This window comes from Xiphophorus maculatus, chromosome 16, assembly GCF_002775205.1.
Source record: "Xiphophorus maculatus strain JP 163 A chromosome 16, X_maculatus-5.0-male, whole genome shotgun sequence".
Taxonomy (NCBI): domain Eukaryota; kingdom Metazoa; phylum Chordata; class Actinopteri; order Cyprinodontiformes; family Poeciliidae; genus Xiphophorus; species Xiphophorus maculatus.
In genome coordinates, this window is record NC_036458.1 from 10,332,515 (window position 1) to 10,349,032 (window position 16,518).

The 16,518-nt window shown below is 41.4% G+C and overlaps 2 protein-coding genes across 4 annotated transcripts; one reads left to right on the forward strand and one right to left on the reverse strand.

Moving 5' to 3' along the window:
• Positions 1-1,143: 1,143 nt before the first annotated feature.
• On the forward strand, positions 1,144-8,465 carry LOC102224233 (very-long-chain enoyl-CoA reductase-like). Of its 2 annotated transcripts, XM_023349208.1 has the most exons (12): positions 1,957-2,015; positions 2,358-2,535; positions 2,623-2,674; positions 2,813-2,857; positions 2,964-3,067; positions 4,948-5,063; positions 5,221-5,326; positions 6,096-6,168; positions 6,253-6,296; positions 6,388-6,445; positions 6,554-6,642; positions 6,960-8,465. In XM_023349208.1, the coding sequence occupies exons 2-12, from the start codon at positions 2,500-2,502 to the stop codon at positions 7,131-7,133; spliced, it is 897 nt and encodes a 298-aa protein (XP_023204976.1). In that variant the 5' UTR covers positions 1,957-2,015; positions 2,358-2,499; the 3' UTR covers positions 7,134-8,465. The 2 variants fall into 2 exon arrangements, with proteins under 2 accessions (XP_005801600.1, XP_023204976.1); XM_005801543.2 differs by lacking the exon at positions 2,358-2,535 and having other exon boundaries at positions 1,144-2,015.
• A 5-nt stretch (positions 8,466-8,470) lies between these two features.
• On the reverse strand, positions 8,471-16,129 carry LOC102223979 (atherin-like). Of its 2 annotated transcripts, none has more exons than XM_023349207.1 (7): positions 15,593-16,129; positions 12,918-13,272; positions 12,402-12,535; positions 12,235-12,295; positions 11,244-11,319; positions 9,729-9,843; positions 8,471-9,632 (listed from the first exon to the last, which is right to left on the reverse strand). In XM_023349207.1, exons 1-7 carry the CDS (start codon positions 15,953-15,955, stop codon positions 9,486-9,488), a joined length of 1,251 nt encoding a protein of 416 aa, XP_023204975.1. In that variant the 5' UTR covers positions 15,956-16,129; the 3' UTR covers positions 8,471-9,485. The 2 variants fall into 2 exon arrangements, with proteins under 2 accessions (XP_023204975.1, XP_014325179.1); XM_014469693.2 differs by having other exon boundaries at positions 12,402-12,538; positions 15,593-16,123.
• Between the last annotated feature and the right edge of the window lie 389 nt (positions 16,130-16,518).

Below are 16,518 nucleotides of genomic sequence, written 5' to 3' on the forward strand. Positions count from 1 at the left end.
CAAGAGTCTCTGGTGAGACACGTGTGGCTGAATCAAATGGCTGAATTACTTCCTCCGTCTGCAGTCACATTCTCCAGTCCTGCTGTGACCTCATAGTTTCATTCAGGTCTGTTGAAGCAGAGAGACATCTAACATTTGCAGAGTCTTACAACCCTGACATCATACTACCTTACAATGTAATGTGTCACCATGACCTCTTCCCTTTAAAGTTTTCTTAAGCTGGAAAAATAACAAAATGTCTTGATTTTTAAAGAGACGATATTATGTATTTCTCAGGAACACAATCAAGTAACGAGGTAACTTTAGGTCTTATAAAAATGCTGTATATGTCAAACCTGACTTACTGTAAAGAAAGTTGACTTTTCATTTTGACGCCTTGAAATTGGGCCTCCATCTCCACCATTAGCACTTTATCACAACAATGCTCCTCCCTTTCACCACTGTATTTATGAGTTTAGGACTTAGAAATACTTCTCAGCAGACACATAGTTCCACCAGGTGTTTGCTAACTGCTGCTGCTGCTAGTCTGGAGGAGCTGAGTGCGGTGGTTGCCACAGGAGAGTCAAGGATTCCTTAAAGGTGTGCAAAAGAATCAAAGCAACACTCCAGGTGGGTTTTTGGTGAGGAAATAACATTATAAAACTATATAAAGCAAAGAAAAGTCCATTTTACATAAAACCACACATTTAAAAACCTTAAAGCTCATTACCCAACTGCATTCAGTGCATGGCCAATTTTAGATTCATGTTTAGAGGATAATGGAAACCGCTTTTATTTAGCTGTTTTTCTCAGAAAGTGTTCAAGTTTCCTTTTAATTTAAAAACAACCTATAACTCAAACTTGCGTGCTTGAGTACAGAAATCAAGAATTTTTTTAAAAAACAAGAAAACCCCTTTAGTTAGCACTCTGCATTTTCCACTTTCCTTTACCAAGTCCACAAAATGTATCATATTTATCCAATCTTTAGATTTCTTGCTCCTTTTAGTATTTGCCGACCATTAAGCGTGACACAGGAATGTTTTTAATCAGAGCCTCAACGAGAACGGATACTACTGTTGTTTACTGCCTGGTTGTACAGCTCGAACCTGTTATAAATAGAGAGTAGTATACAGATATGCAGCTGGCTATGTGAGCTGATGCGCTGACCCTGTTGTGATGAAAGGTATCTCTGATCTCCTCCCAATCAGCATTTTCTCCACTCTCCTCCCACCACAAAGCTTTCAGAGATGATTTAACACAGAGCTCCAGAGATGAACATGTTGTCTTTGTTCCAGAGTTTCAGAAGAAGAGATTGCCAGCTCCATGGGTGGTCTCAGGGTGGGGAGCTGGGGCACCATGTGTTGGCAGATGGAGATTTTGCAACCAAGTGTGCAGCAAAACAGACAGGATATGTGTTTTACAAGTCTAATGAAGGCGCATTGGCATGTGTCACTGAACGGAGCTTCATACGGCTTCCTGAGGTTACCAAGCCGGTGCTGAGCGAATCGGGCAACTTATATTTAGCCTTGCAAATGGTGCGCTATGGATTATGTCTTGGGGCTCTCCAGTTTCGTCTTCGGTGCGTTTTGTTTCATGCAAGGACTGTGGATGTCCATGAGGCTGCTGTTCAGGTACTGAGCAGGTCTGTCTCATAGTCTCAAACCAGCTCTTCTTTTTAATTTAAACTCCATCTCCTTTCTGAACTCTGGAAGAGGCTTTTTTATGTCTTTTCTGCACTGAGATATCTTCAGTTTGGATCTTAAGATTTTGCAGGACAAAAGCCTGGGAACTTTTACTTTTAGTGTAACTAGGACATCACAGTTTACTTCACTGTACTTTCGAAGTTTTGGCTCAAACACCATCATATCATGGATATTCTAGCCTTAGAAGCAAAAAGCCAAAATGGAGCAGAAGCTGAAAAGAAGCCTACACCCAAGCCAAAGCCAAAAGCGCCCAAGAAGGCTAAAAGGATTGTTTACTTTGAGGTGGAGATCTTGGACTTGAAGACTAAAGAGAAGCTGCTGTTGCTGGACAAGGTGAGTCTCACGTTCTGTGTTGTTAATACGTTTAGGGATATTCTGATTCTCATTGCAGGTATAAATCTTTTCAGGTCAGATATTTTGAATTAAATTGAAAAATATGAAGCACGTGTCATTTTACAAATAAATCCCTAATAATCCACTCATTACCTGATCGTGTTCTTATCAGTTACACATCTAATGAGTGTAAATAAGTTTAGGGATATTCTGATTGTTATTGCAGATACACATCTTTATGAGTCAAATCTTTTTAATTAAATTGAAAAGATTTGAGCACAAGTGTCATTTTACAAATAAATCCCTAATAATCCACTCGTTACCTGACTGTGTCATTATCAGTTACGTGTCTATTGAGCAAGAGTTGCATTTAGGAGGTGAGAATTCCCTTTTCATCCCTGAAGAATGATCTATTCCAACTACAGCACATGCCTGTGCTGCATGTCATGAAGATAGACAGACATGATAAGCCGCTTGCATAAACATGATGTGGGGAACTGATAATGAAAAAAGCACGCAGGTATAAAACAAGTGTAATTTATGTTGAATTTTAAAGGCACAGTGTGACAGTGATCTTGCATGCATGTTCTTTATCTCCACATTCTAGGTGGAGCCAACAGCCACAGTTTTGGATATTAAATCCTTGTTTCACAAATCATGTAAGTTTATCATTCACAGTGTTGGTTATTGGAAATTATGCTCATAGCCAAATTGGTGTACAAACATTTAAAAATATATATATATTAATATTTAGAATACCGAGAGTGAAGCCCACACTGTGTTTTTTTATTTCTCAGATCCAAAGTGGTATCCAGCCAGACAGTCTCTGCGTTTGGATCCAAGTACATCTGCATGCTTTTCATCCTGTTCTCTGATGTATGCAGAGTCACTGCTTAGAGAGTATTGGGATAGTATAATGATATATTGTCTGATTATCAATTGTTTTAGAGGCCAAGTGTCTCAGGGACGAGGAAGTTCTCCAAATGCTACCTGTGGGAACCACAGCCAGCTTTTATTTCAGTGACCTGGGACCCCAGCTCACATGGGGAACAGTAAGACCACACAAATACACTCAATGTTTTTGACTATTTCATGGGGAAATGTTAATCAATTGTTATGTGGCTAAAAGTTTAAACTTGTTTTTGCTTGACTAAAAGAGCTTTTCTTCACTTAATTTGATACATTAGATTTGTTTTTCCAGTATGCAAGATCTTCTAATCTGTTTCTCAATAGCTTTTTTCATCGTCATGTCTGCCTATTGAAGTCTTGCACATAACTGAAAGCCAAAACCTAAAGAGAGAGATTTTCACCTCATTTTTCAAGGCGTTGAATCCGCTTCAGTAGTCCCCTAACATTCATGTGCTTTAAATATAAACCGACACCCTCAGTACCTCCTGTGCATAAATACCAGTCTGCAGTGACAGATAGAGGTGATTTGCTGTCGTTCACGCTCCCTCCCGCCCCTGCACTGCGTGTCCTCTCCAGCAGGACATATAATCTCATGGCCCCATTTCTGCCGAAGGTGTTTATCCCTCTGACCTCTCACTTGCCTTTTACTGTGCCTCATTATTCACCCTTACCTACACCGTTCTTTCATCCCCCACAACCCCCAACATAAACTCAACCCCCGACACCTTCACAGGTGGCGGTGTGGGTGGAGAACCGCGACTTGCCCCAGCCGAAACCACCAGGTGCTACCGGTCAGGCAACCTGAGCCGAGGCTCCTCCTGGAGGTGCTGACTCAAGAATCTGTTTTCACTGTCAGCTGAGATGCTCCGCTTGATTGTATAAGTGTTACATGTTGTAAGATTTGCCTTATAGGTGTATTATTTTGCATTAAATGTGACAGCTCAGAGAAAGTAGGGCAACTGCTTCTGCGTTGAGGTGCCACTGTAAAATGAGCTCCTGGAGAAGCCAAGGCCTTTACTGGTGTCAGTTACATGTTAGGTCTCCTTTTGGCAGATATTTTACACCACCAACATTCCTTTCAGATATCCGGTATTTAAAGTTTCCTGGTGACTAAGTTTCATACAGTGCTGTGCAGGTTTACTGTAAGAGTCATGGGAGTCAGATGGCTGTGAACAGAGGTTGAGTTTTGAATCTTTTTAACCATTTTGGTGTTAATTTGGTCGAACGTTTTTGATCAAACAAAAAGATTCAGCAATGACCTATTTTCATTTTAGCAGTATAGTTTGATTTATAATGTTCTTCTATTTTAAAGAAGTCACTATGTGATAGACTCTAACAAGATTCCCATTACAGATCCTCGACTTTGACCATGTTTAACTGTGGCTTTAAGGTCTTATTGCATGCTTCAAACCTACCTGGAGGTTTATGTCTGAAAAGCATCTAACAAAAAAAATATTCCTGTTAAAGTCCCTGTAGCTTTTAGCAAACGGCATGTTTATGTTTGTGATAGTGGGCAGAAGACATTTTTTGAGGTTCCTCCCAGAAATCCTGGTTTTCACCATTGATATTATGTAGTGGTTGTGATTCAGACACAGTGATCCCAAAATGCTACTTTGTACTACAGTGAACTTTTAATATTCTTTTCATATCCCTTGTTATTGCCCTCACTGTGCCTGTTAGAAAAGTAAATATGGGTCCTCATTCAGCCTAATGACCTGAAATAGTCCTTGTTTAAACAGAAAGATATGAATTATTAATTAGAAGTTCCTGGAAATTATGAACAGCTTCAAAAGTCAAGCATATAAAAAAAATCTTCAATTATATTTAAATATTATTAGAGGAACTAACTATTTTCTAGCAGATGTTTTTTTTCTCCCCTTACTGAATAACTGGACTAAAACTTTAGTGTTGTGATATGCTCCTGCAATAAAAATAAATAGACACACATTTTTCCCCATTTGTACCAATAAATGTGGCCAGCACTATATGTATATTATAAACTGGCTGTAATTTCTCGTTTCAGGTATTTTTAGCCGAATGTGTTGGTCCGTTGATTCTTTACCTAATGTTCTACTTCCGCCTTCCCTTCATTTACTCTCCAAAGTATGATTTCAGCAGCAGCAAGCACTGGGTTGTACAGTAAGTTTCAATTAGTTCGTTTTTTCCAGTGTCTTAATCTTTTGCCCAAACATGACAAGTCCCGACTCAGGTGCCAGTATAATGTTTAGTCATGATTTAAAAGTTTAAATCATGACCAAATACGTATGTATTTATATGTGTGTGTGTTCTGTTGCAGCTTGGCCTGCATGTGTCACTCCTTCCACTACATCAAGAGGGTTTTGGAGACTCTGTTTGTCCATCGTATCTCCCATGGGACCATGCCTCTCAGAAACATATTTAAGGTGAAGCTATTTTATGCTCAAGTGAGCTTACAGCTTGACTCAGACTGTTTTACTTGTTTTCTGTTTTCTCATGACCAGATTTACATTTTCAATTTTATGACCTGTGTAGGCCTTGACATTACTTTTCTCTGCAATCTTAAAATTGCAATTTCTGGTCACTTTTTGTGATTTCCTCCCCCCCAGTATTAAAGTGGGGATCAAATAGTTGCCCAGTGAGAAATGTGAGAATAGATTTGGTATATATCAGGGATAATTGTCTTTTAAATTGTATGACTTGGGTCAAACTTTCTGGGTTTTCTTCCACAAACCTTTGATAGGCTAATTATTAACAGCCCCACCTTGAACACGCTGCCATCTTGTTTGACACAATTGGAAAGTCAAAAGAAATCAGCCTTGTGGAGATGCACGAGTTTGAATGAACCTGGGTTTAGAATGTGTGCTCAGTTTTTAGAAACACATGCTGCACATGTCACTGGCCTTTACAGTATTCTTGAAAAGGTCTTCTCCTCATGCCTGGACTCATTTCAAACTCAACTCATGGCTCTTTCTATCATTACAGGCCTGTTCACTTGAAGAGTCACATCAATTGCAATGTCTTTCTATAAAAGCAAATTCAAAATATCACTTTTTTTAGAGTCGTTTTAGCTTTACTCATTTATTATATTTGGGTATATTTTATTCTTGGCTTTATGGTCTGCATTTATTGTGTTATTAAAAATTGTCTTTTTATGAAATGGACTCCATAAATAAAGCTTACTTTCTCTTCCAGAACTGTGGCTATTACTGGTGCTCTGCGGCTTGGATGGCATATTACATCAACCATCCACTCTACACTACACCCTGTAAGAGCTGACCACTGCAATATTTCCTTTTCCATATCAAGCAGAGTTGATATTGTTGGTATTTTCTCTTTAAAACACTTCTAGATTACGGGCAGCAGCAGGTGAACTCTGGGCTTTACATTTTCCTGGTAAGTTTTGGTTTTGATATCCTGCAAATGTTAAATCAATTGAACTGGAGCTTTATTTTATTCTCATCATTTGATTTCTTTATGACTAAAGTTCTGCCAAGTAGGAAATTTTTCAATCCACATTGCACTTCGTAACCTAAAAGTTCAAGGTAATACTTTTTTTGTATTTGTAATTTTTGTATTTATAAATACCCCTTTCTTTATTCTGTTCATTTTGGTTTTTCTCAACCTAATCAGAAATGTTCTCATTATTTCAGGCTCAAAAGTCAAGAAAATACCTTATCCAACAAAAAATCCCTTCACATGGATTTTTTGGCTAGTCTCTTGTCCCAACTACACATATGAGGTAAGGAGCTACATTTATCAATATTTTCACGTTGTCACTTTAAGAAATATGCTTTATTTCAGATAATTTACATTGAGTGGAAAATGTTTTTTACGTAGTTGTATAGATGTGGGAAACAAGTTTTTAAGAACAAGGTATCTCACATCAAGTGCTTAAAAAAAGCTAGTTAGCAAATTTTAACACAAAAAGGAATGAGATATTCCTATGCTCTTTAATCTGTGTAAACAATATGTGCTATTGCTGCCACCTACTGGTAAAACGCATAACATGCTCTGTTAGTACTAAACCATTTGTGTGTGTGAACCTCTCACTCACAGCTGGGATCCTGGATTGGCTTCACGGTGATGACCCAGTGTGTGCCCGTGGCGTTCTTCACCATCGTGGCCTTCGTCCAGATGACTGTGTGGGCTAAAGGCAAACATCGCAGCTACTTAAAGGAGTTTAGAGATTATCCCACCCTCCGCTCATCCATACTGCCCTTCATCCTGTAATAGAGTCTGGCGAGGAGAACTGTCATTCCTGCTCACATCCATGAGGTTAGGGGTGTACAGGTGCATCTCCATAAAATAGAATACCACAAAAGAGCTCATGTGTTTCGGAAATCCAACCCAAACAGTCAAATATAGATTCGTGCAGCTCTGACTGTGGACTTGAGAAAACAGTGGACCAACATCAGCAGATGATACGGCTCTCCAAATCATCACTTAGTGTGAAAACTTCCCATTGGACCTCAAATGACTCAAGAGTGGCTTAACACAACAAATTCAACAACTGTAGCTCATGTCCATGAGACGTCTGTGTGTGGCACTGACTCCAGCTGCAGTAAATCTCCCCCATGCCCTGGCTTAAACAGTCAAAAAAAAAAAAAGGTTAATCAAAAATGCCACTATTATTGTTGCTTGTGCACATTTTTCTACCACACTTCTTCCTTTCACTCAACTTTCCCACTACAGTATATGCTTGGATAGAGCACATTGAACGGCCGGCTTCTTTTGCTTACCCTCCAGTGACCATCAATTCATAGTATTTTAATTTGCTTAGGCAGTGAAGTTTGGGTTTTCATACAGTATGAGTCAAAATAAGCAATTGAGATACGTTTATCTGTGACAAATTATATATAAATTCTAGTTTTACTTTTTGAAAGCATTTAATAAACAACATTTTAATGGTGTTCTAATTCAAGGAGATGCACTGTAAATGCCTTTTGGTCAATTTTTCTCTGGCTGTTGGACTTTTATGGGCAAATAAAGGCAGCAAATTGCAGTAAAGTCTTACCATAAAGTGTGTAATTTAGTGAAATGTGTCATTTTGTGTTTTGCTACTTTATGTTTTAAGATACCCATTACAAATTGCTCCAAATATATTTATGTTTATATATAGAGAGAGATGTGTGGAAAATGGAGTGACCCCTTCTTGATGTTCAATTTTGAATATTTATTACACTTCATTGTTTCATGTTCTGAAAACACTGAAAGTGAAAAAAATAGTCAGGAAGGAGGCAAGAACTTTTTCATACTACTAGTATATTTATTTATACCACTGTATAAATAAATTAAAAAACATTAGACACTTACCCTTCAGATGGGAAATGAAGTGGCTAATTTTGCTAGTTTAACCGATGGCAGCCTGGGGCTGCTATTGCGACTAAATGTTACTGATACTTCCTTGATGCAAACTTTACAAGATTTTTCAGAAAGAAAATGAGCAGAAATTTGTTTAAGCAAAATGTTTGTTTTCAAAGTTTGGAATATTTTCCTCATTCATGCAATGAAACTGCTTTTTCCCCATAGAGGTTCTAAGTAAATAAACAATTAAAAAATCAACCAACTGAGAGAGATGAGCTTTATTTTCCAACTTTGGAAGAATTGTTTCATATTACAGATAAAAAGGGGAGAGGCTACACTTGAGATGAAGACTACATAATATGGAATGTTACACAGTTCAACTGGCCATCAAAACACAACGCCAGGACAGACCAATTGTAAACAACATAAAATATTGCATTTCTTAAAGTTATCCGTAAACAGTCGCTTAGCAGCTCTATTGAATTTCAAACTACATAACCAGCAAGAGCAGCGTTTCTTGCAACATTATTACTTTGTTTTGCTTGAATGTAAGAGCACATTATATTGGGCTGCATATTTTATGGTCACTTACACCTGGAATTATTTCCCCCAAGTCAATCTGTATCGTCAGACCACAATCACTTATAACTAAGACTGAACAGATAGAAAAACACATTAAGGGTTATATCTCAGTGTGGCAGAGACACTGAGGCAATAATCCACTGCAGCAGCTACCGGTGGAATGGGAACTCAGGAATGAGACTAACTTTTAACGCAGACACATCGACTTTGACGCTTGGATCTCATCACATAGCAACAGCTGGTGTGCTTAATGTTCTTTGTGACCTTCAGTTTTAAATGTTACAGAAAGTTGATGGGAAGACACCCCAACCTGTGGCAGCAATGCGCCACAACTCAGCCATGTCTGTGGCGGTCCACCTGGTCTGTTTACAATCTGCTACCCAAAGTTTCGCTCTTGCAGAAAGGTCAGCGCTGCTCCGCTTAAACAGATTTTGCCTGCAGCTGTCTTTTGTCTCCAAAGGGGCCACAGGAGTGAAATGAAAACCGTTTGAAAAACCAAAGACCACAATGAGAGGTAGGATGACTGTCTTTCAGTTTCTGGTCGTTCTCACAGTGAAGCCGAATTCCACCGCAGCCTGTCCCACTCCACGCACCTTCTACTTATATATATGAAGGCGGGCAGTGGGGTCCAGATGGCAGAGGGACTGCATGCATGTCTTAGTTCATACAGCATCGTCTGTCATGCCGATCATCCCTTCAGATGTCGTCGCATTCCAGGAAGTGGGTCCTCTGCAGCACTTTGACGTGGCGCTCGTAGATTTTGAGGGCCGGGCCGAGTCGGATGGACAAGCCGGTCAGGACGTCGCTGCGCTGCATCAGGAGGAGAGACTTCCCGTCAATTTCCTGTTGAGGGAAAATCAAAACGCATGAGAAAATATTCTACCTCAGTTACCAGATGAAGGGAAGTTATGGTCTTTTAGCGCCCTGAACTGAACTAACCTGTGTTCGGAAAGCAACGGCCTGCTCTGGAAAGCCCGCCGCTGAAAAGTAACTGGCCACATCTGCCACAGTCCACTGCAACAAGTTCTGGTTCATCTTCTCCATTTTCACCGAGCTGCAGAAAGATGGAACACAAAGAGTTACGAACAACTTCAAAACTAATCTTATGTATCACTTTGAGTAGCTTTTTCAAACTTTCATTATGGTAGTTTGTGCAAATGACAAGTTTATTAGTTTGTGTATATTCATAATCAGGTGGACTAAAAATAAAGTCTTCAAGGGTTTGTTTCTCATTAACACAAAGCTGCTGGGTGAGGTGATGTCAGTGGGCCTAACATTGCCTCATTGAAAGACACATTAACAGATGAAAGAATATGTTTAGAGAACTGTGTCTCCATTAGAGGAAAACTAGCTTTACATCTTGAGACAGCCACCCGTTATCCACCAACTCTGGATAAGCTTGAGTCTTCAAGGTCTTCAAGTGGTATCTGAGATACCAGGATGTTGAAGACGAAAGCTTTAAACTCAGAGCTCTGTATGTTAGATAAAGCAAGACGTGACTGTTCGATTTGAAATACAGAGCGCAGCACAAGGATTCATACTTCTTAAACTATCCCCACATTTTGTCACAACACAGCCACAAACTTCAACACTAATAATCATGTGTGTTGGAAAACTAGCACTTCTCCGAACACGCTGTCCCACGGCTGTGGCAGCATTATGCTGTCGAGATGGTCAGAGTTGATGGAAAGATGAATGAGATAAATGCAGGGCAATCGCAGAGGAAAACCTATTAGATTCTGCAAAAATCATATACCCAAAACAGTGATTGACACATTGAGATGAAATCGTAGTCATGTGCTGGAATGGCTCAGTCAAAGTCCATACCTAAATCTAACAGAGAATCGGTGGCGAGACTTGGAAAAATAAAAAGATGTTTTCTATCTAAACTGATTGAGCTGGAGCTATTTCGCAAACAAGAGAAAAACAAATTTTCTCTCTCTAGATGTGCAAATCTGGTAGAGACACACCCTAGAAGACTTGCAGCTGTAATTGCAGGGAATGGAAGTTTTACAAAGCTTCCCCCACTAGGGGCGCCGAATAAGAATACATGTCACACTTATGACTTATACTTGTGAAAAACGTTAAACATAAATCATTTTTCTTCCAATTAACAACTACACTTTTCTGTTTGTTGGTCCGTCATAAAAACCCGTTGATGTTTTGGTTGTGACAATATGAAAAAAAACCTCAAGGAGAATAAATACCTTTGCAATGCACTGTATGGCACAGCTGAAACCTGTTCAGTGTTTGAGAAACTTATTTTAGGAAATGTAAGTTTATCTGTTAAAGGCCAGAACATATAATGCTACAACACAAAAGTCTTTGTATATTCTGGAATTTATTTTCCCTACTTGTTAAATGTGGAAAATATTAAAATTGTATAGAAAGTTAGCTTATCATGAGTGACTGAAAAATGTATCTATAGATTCAGAATAACAGCAGGATACTTACACTTCATCAGCTGTACCACCATTGATGAGACCGCCTTCAGCCGCTGTGAAGGGCGGCTCGATCTTCTTAAGCGTACCTGTAGACAAAAACAAGCTTCATTATTCTATGAAACTATATCTTGTTCGCTATTCTTTTTATTTATATATGTGCCAGTTTGGTCATCTGAAGACAAATCACTTCTGTTTGGTATGAATATTTTCCAGGAGAACAAATCTATTCAATAATACATAATGATATTCATTTGTGAGATGAAACGTTAACTAGAAAAGATCTTTTTTGTTTTTTTCTTGTATCTAGTTTTCTGTACAGAAGCCTCTGCTGTCATGGTATGATGTGTTTTTCTATTAGAGATGGTTCACGGTTCAGTACAGAGAGGGCTTGGTGAATGATGCAGCTCCTAAGTGGGCCTGTCTATTTGAACAACACCGACGATGGGCTTCATGCTGCTTGGCATGCATGAAACACATGACAGGGATCTATAAGCATCTTTCAGCGGGATGTCCCTACTGGGCAAACAACAGAAGCACAACATATAGAGGCGTGGTGTCTGTGGTGGTAAAAATGACTAGGTGATGTCCATTTCTAATATGTCCTTTGTCCACAAATGTCCCAATAAAAACTAGTAAGAAAACTCACTTCACGGGTTTCAAATGATAAAACAGAACTTCCTTTACCAAAAACTATAAACTGTTAGGAAACATGCAGCATAGCAGTAGCAAAGAAGAGAAAAACAACTTGGTCTAAACAAAGACCATCTGGATGGAAGGTAGCAGGACAAGTTTGCAAAAAACTCAAAAAATCTTGAGCAAGCCTTCAGGCAAACAAAAGCCAAATGGCAACCAGAGATAGATTTTAAACACAGACTTTTATCAAAATTGACATTTTATTATGAAATCACTCTCCAAGTTAGTGAGCAGTACAGAAAAAATAAATATTTTATGTAAAAGAAACCCACATGAAACAAAAGATTAACTGGTAAACTAACACTCACTGTTTTCAGGGGGCGGAGACACCGTCTGTAATCTTCCATCAGAGACATTCCTGACTTCCTCCTTTTGGCCGAAATGAATGAATTCAAAATGAAAACATCAAGTAAAAATCCCAGCTGGAAGAATGCAGATGCTGTTTGACACAATAAGCGGATGGCAGGCCAGTTACCGGGCGTGCTGTAGAGTCGGGTACCAACTGGTCAGATGAGAGGCTGCTGCTGTCCTCCCTGCTTTCTGCTTCTTTCTTTCCGTTGGTTAAAGCGCTGGGGATCATCGTTCCAGAGTGGTCTGCTGGCTTCAGTTCTACTGCAAACACAGGGTTAGAAAACAGCTGTTCACCCATCCAACACAATCCTACAAGGACCAACTTTACCCTAAAGATGACCTGTAGCATAAAGCAATGCTACCAAGAGAGGGGATTAAATGAATCCTAAATAACTGGTGAGAAAATTTAATCTGCATGAAGTTCTCACAAATGCATCAGTTCCTCCCACAGCACTGCATCTGGCTTTACTGCATTTCTGCTGTAAATATCCAATAATTAATCATAGCTGCTTGAAAGCTCCCATCACAGCTTGGAATCCACTGCAAAGCTTAGTGTAAGCCCACACATAAAACAATATCAGAGTACCCAAAAAAAAAACACCGGCAGCCCACATCATCCCGTGTCTAGCAGTGTGGATACCTTTGTCCTTCTGCATTCCTGGGTGCTGGCGCTCCACTGGGCTGACAGCTGAATCATAAGCCCATTCATTGTGTGTTAGGACCGCGGGGCTGGAGGGGGGCAAGGAGTTGGGCCTCTCGCCTGGCTTCTGGGACGCGGCACAGTCCAGAGCAGAGCCAGCGCTGCAGTTGGGGCCAGAGCCAGGCCGGGAGCCAGAGGGAGAGCAGGGAGCAGAGGCGGCCCGTACAGGGGCACACTGCACTGAGGCTCCTTCACGCTGGGGGCTCGGAGAAGGTCGGTCCTGCCCATCACGACTCTCCTCTGCCCCCTCCTCATCAGGATTACTGTCTGTGTCCATAGCCATAGAGGTGTCACCCTGCCAGACACAATCATGTAAGATTTCCAAATGTAATTTATTTAGAAACCTCAATCATTCACCATTCAAACCTTTTTGAAACTTAAACACTTTAAAAAGTGCAAAGACAGTTGAGCGGGACTGACTGTATGTAGGTGTCGCATCATAAAAAAAAAAAAACATGCTCATACTGATGTTGCAATTTGGTAAATGATTGCCTCTGAGTGCCTGCGCGTCCTGCCATTACAAACGGGTTACCGTCCGTGAAAACGTGATTACAACGCAGTCTGGTGGACGGGAACTAGTTTTACCATCTGTGCTCATCACTTGTACTCGGGCAAAGAGAAGGTTTTTTCCTTTTTCTTTTTTTCCTCGACGGCGCCCTGGGAGGAAAAGAAAAAATTACCTTGTGTGCGACTGCGTGTCCTATACCAGCAGTCGTGCACAAGAGCGCATTAAAGCCCGCCCCGCTCCTGTGGAAAGAGCCGCTTCTGTGGCATTCACCCCACAGGATGGCATTTTGCACAACTTTCACTAAAAAGCGCTGTCAAAAGCATCGCGATTTCGGGTTCTGAACTAGGACGTTTCACACAAATCAGCCGCTTCGCTCGGCGTGCCCCCCCCCCCCCCCTTTGTTTTAGAGGCCTTGTTGAGCGGTAAAATTAATAACACACGGGGAGCACGAAAAGGGCCGATGGGAGGCGTTTTATCCTGTCTCAAATTTCCTCCAAAGTGCGCATGGAGTTGGGAGCCGCGGCAAATACCTCGCCATTGTGTCTGAGGGCTTTTCCCCAGTCGCGGCTCAAAACATCCGCACAATAGAAACAAACGCGAGGTTTTCAACAAAGCTCTCCGATCAGCGTCAGCAGACGACTCGATCGCCAGCCTACTTTGACTTTGCAGCGGGTCAACAGTTTAGTGTAAAAACGAGCCAGCGCAAAGAAATGAATCCGTTATCGGACACCTAGGCATCTACATCCGCAAGCCCCGCATTGCAAGATTGTCAAACAGCAGCCTTCTGGTCGCACTGACCAGCCGCATTCGTGTTTTTTTTTTAAGCGACACACACGTCTTTCAGAGAACAAAGTCAATTTTGATCTCGGCTTAACCCAAATCGGATGGGCGCATCCGCCATCTAGCGCCAGGAAAACAGTTTGCGATCGCTTTTAGTTTACAGCCGCCGGTTCCTGTGAGTCAAGCGACTTTGCTTTGATTTGACTCAAACGTCACACTGCAAGTAGTTGCCAGAGATTTTAAAAATAAGGGGAAATAAACATATTGTGCACAGGACGGAAGGAACCACAACGACAGTCAACGCACGTCTTGGACGTGACCGGGTTTGGAAGGCTGTCCGAAAATGGATCTAGGGGTTCGACTTTATGCACCGTGTAGAAATCCCCCAGTCCATTACTGGGAAATAAAAATACAATCAAATTACAAAATAATGATTTATCATAGCGTATATTCTGTTGGTGACTTTGTTGTATACAGTTATGGATTTAATCGTTTTATAAACACAAGCCCTGGCGACCGACCGCGAAAATACGTTTGGCCACATGGTGCAATCCACCATAGGTAGTGTTTCAATTCGTTTCCAGACATAAAAAAAAAGCAAAAAAAAAATCAACGATCAAACGTCCCGTCGTCCCCGATCAGGCTTCTACATCCGCGGTGTTCGACACTTTTTCCCCCACCTTTACCCACTCCCATATGATAAGCGTGAGGCAATGACAACAAGCAATTCCAGCCCAAATAATTCGAAAATAAAAGTCTATTTAAATAGAGTCTATTTGAAAGCTATTATTTTGAAGGCTGCATCGGTCTACTTCCGGTCTAACTGTAACCCGTTTCTCCCCCTTTCGCTTAACGCCGAGTTTGTGGCTTGAAAAGCGCTTTTGCCCCCCCCCCCCCCAGCCTGCTGTAAATGGAGGCTGGGATTGTTGCGGGCGGACCAAATGGGAGAACTTTATGATTGTTGTCCGTTTTTAAACCGTCTGCGCAGTTGTTTTAATGTGCTTCTTTAACAACCGGCGCAGCATGAAATGTGGCACGCTCGCACAAGCCACACGCGCACCTTCTTTTCTTCTCCACCTCGGCAGCGCTCGAGCGAGCTCCAACCGCCGCTCCCCGTCTGCGGCACTTTTTGGGTGCACTTGCAAATCACTCCCCTCACCACTCCCCTTCTACTAACAAAAAGAGGAGCTTTTCCACCATTTTTTTCACCCCCCAACTGCACAATGACTGTTTTAACTTCCACCTGTACGTTTTGCGTGATGTGACATGACAATGACATGTGAACACGTCAACCGTGGCTTCCCCCCCTGCATCGGGTCTGCATTACCTCCAAATCCTCCTCGTCCTGGTCCACGGCACCGAAAGCGCTATCCCCGTTGCTCAGGTCGGAATGACTGGCTTCTTCCATCGCGCTCCGTCTCGCAGCCGTGGCTAACGAAACATCGTCTTTCTTTCTGCTCCGCCGCTGAACCTTGGCGGCGTTCCGGTAGGAGATGGAACCCTTGTAGTTAACTTTGAGCACGGTTTGCTCCTGGATCAGTTTCTCCAGTTCCGCGCAGGTTCGGTCAGGCTCGGACCCGTGTCGCCTCCGGACCATTCGGCAAATCCTCTCCAAGTCCGGCCGGGCTTTTCGAGACCGCAGCGAGTCGATAGTATCCAAAATCCACTCGCGGTACTTGGATTCGGACATCTTTTTTTCCTCGCTTTTTTTCTCCCCTTCCACCTAAGTGCGTCAAGCTTGAACGTTACACACGGCGATTTTTCGTGAGTCGCGGTCCGAGCCCCACTGAGAAGCGGAAACCTCGCTCGACGCCTCCTGCGTTTGCGTGTGCGCTTAAGGTGGACTGACTGAGTTGGAGCGAAAAGTTTCACTCTAGAGGCCGCTTTTAAGGTGGAATTTGCTGTCCTGGACGGGAGCGAGCGCCCGCGCCAGGTTTCTCTCGGCCCTTTTGCATTAGGAGACATTTTGTGTACAACTTTACTTAAGAAAGGAGAGGTGGTCACTAAAGAAACTGCATTGTTTGGGTAAACGAATATTAAACAATCAAGAGAGAAAATATAGATGTATAAGTAAGTCTACTAGGAGTCAAACTAGATTTAGGGGACAATAGTGGGGAAATATGTATCAATTGCTCTGTTTATTGATTAATTTGCATTTACTTTGTTCATGGAATCCTGCACAGAACAAGCAGTAGAAATGATTAAACACCTCAGGTTATGGCTGCTAACATACCTACCAAGCTATATTTTTCT

What these genes read in the sequence shown, in the direction of transcription:
- LOC102224233 (XM_005801543.2), top strand. Translation starts at nt 1,848, where the DNA reads ATGGATATTCTAGCCTTAGAAGCAAAAAGCCAAAATGGAGCAGAAGCT. An exon ending in ATCCTTGTTTCACAAATCAT is followed by an intron (nt 2,675 to 2,812) that starts GTAAGTTTATCA and finishes TTTATTTCTCAG; the next exon opens with ATCCAAAGTGGTATCCAGCC. An exon ending in GTCCCAACTACACATATGAG is followed by an intron (nt 6,643 to 6,959) that starts GTAAGGAGCTAC and finishes TCTCACTCACAG; the next exon opens with CTGGGATCCTGGATTGGCTT.
- LOC102223979 (XM_014469693.2), bottom strand. Translation starts at nt 15,955, where the DNA reads ATGTCCGAATCCAAGTACCGCGAGTGGATTTTGGATACTATCGACTCG. An exon ending in AGGACGAGGAGGATTTGGAG is followed by an intron (nt 13,273 to 15,592) that starts GTAATGCAGACC and finishes TGTGTCTGGCAG; the next exon opens with GGTGACACCTCTATGGCTAT. An exon ending in AGGAATGCAGAAGGACAAAG is followed by an intron (nt 12,539 to 12,917) that starts GTATCCACACTG and finishes CTGTGTTTGCAG; the next exon opens with TAGAACTGAAGCCAGCAGAC.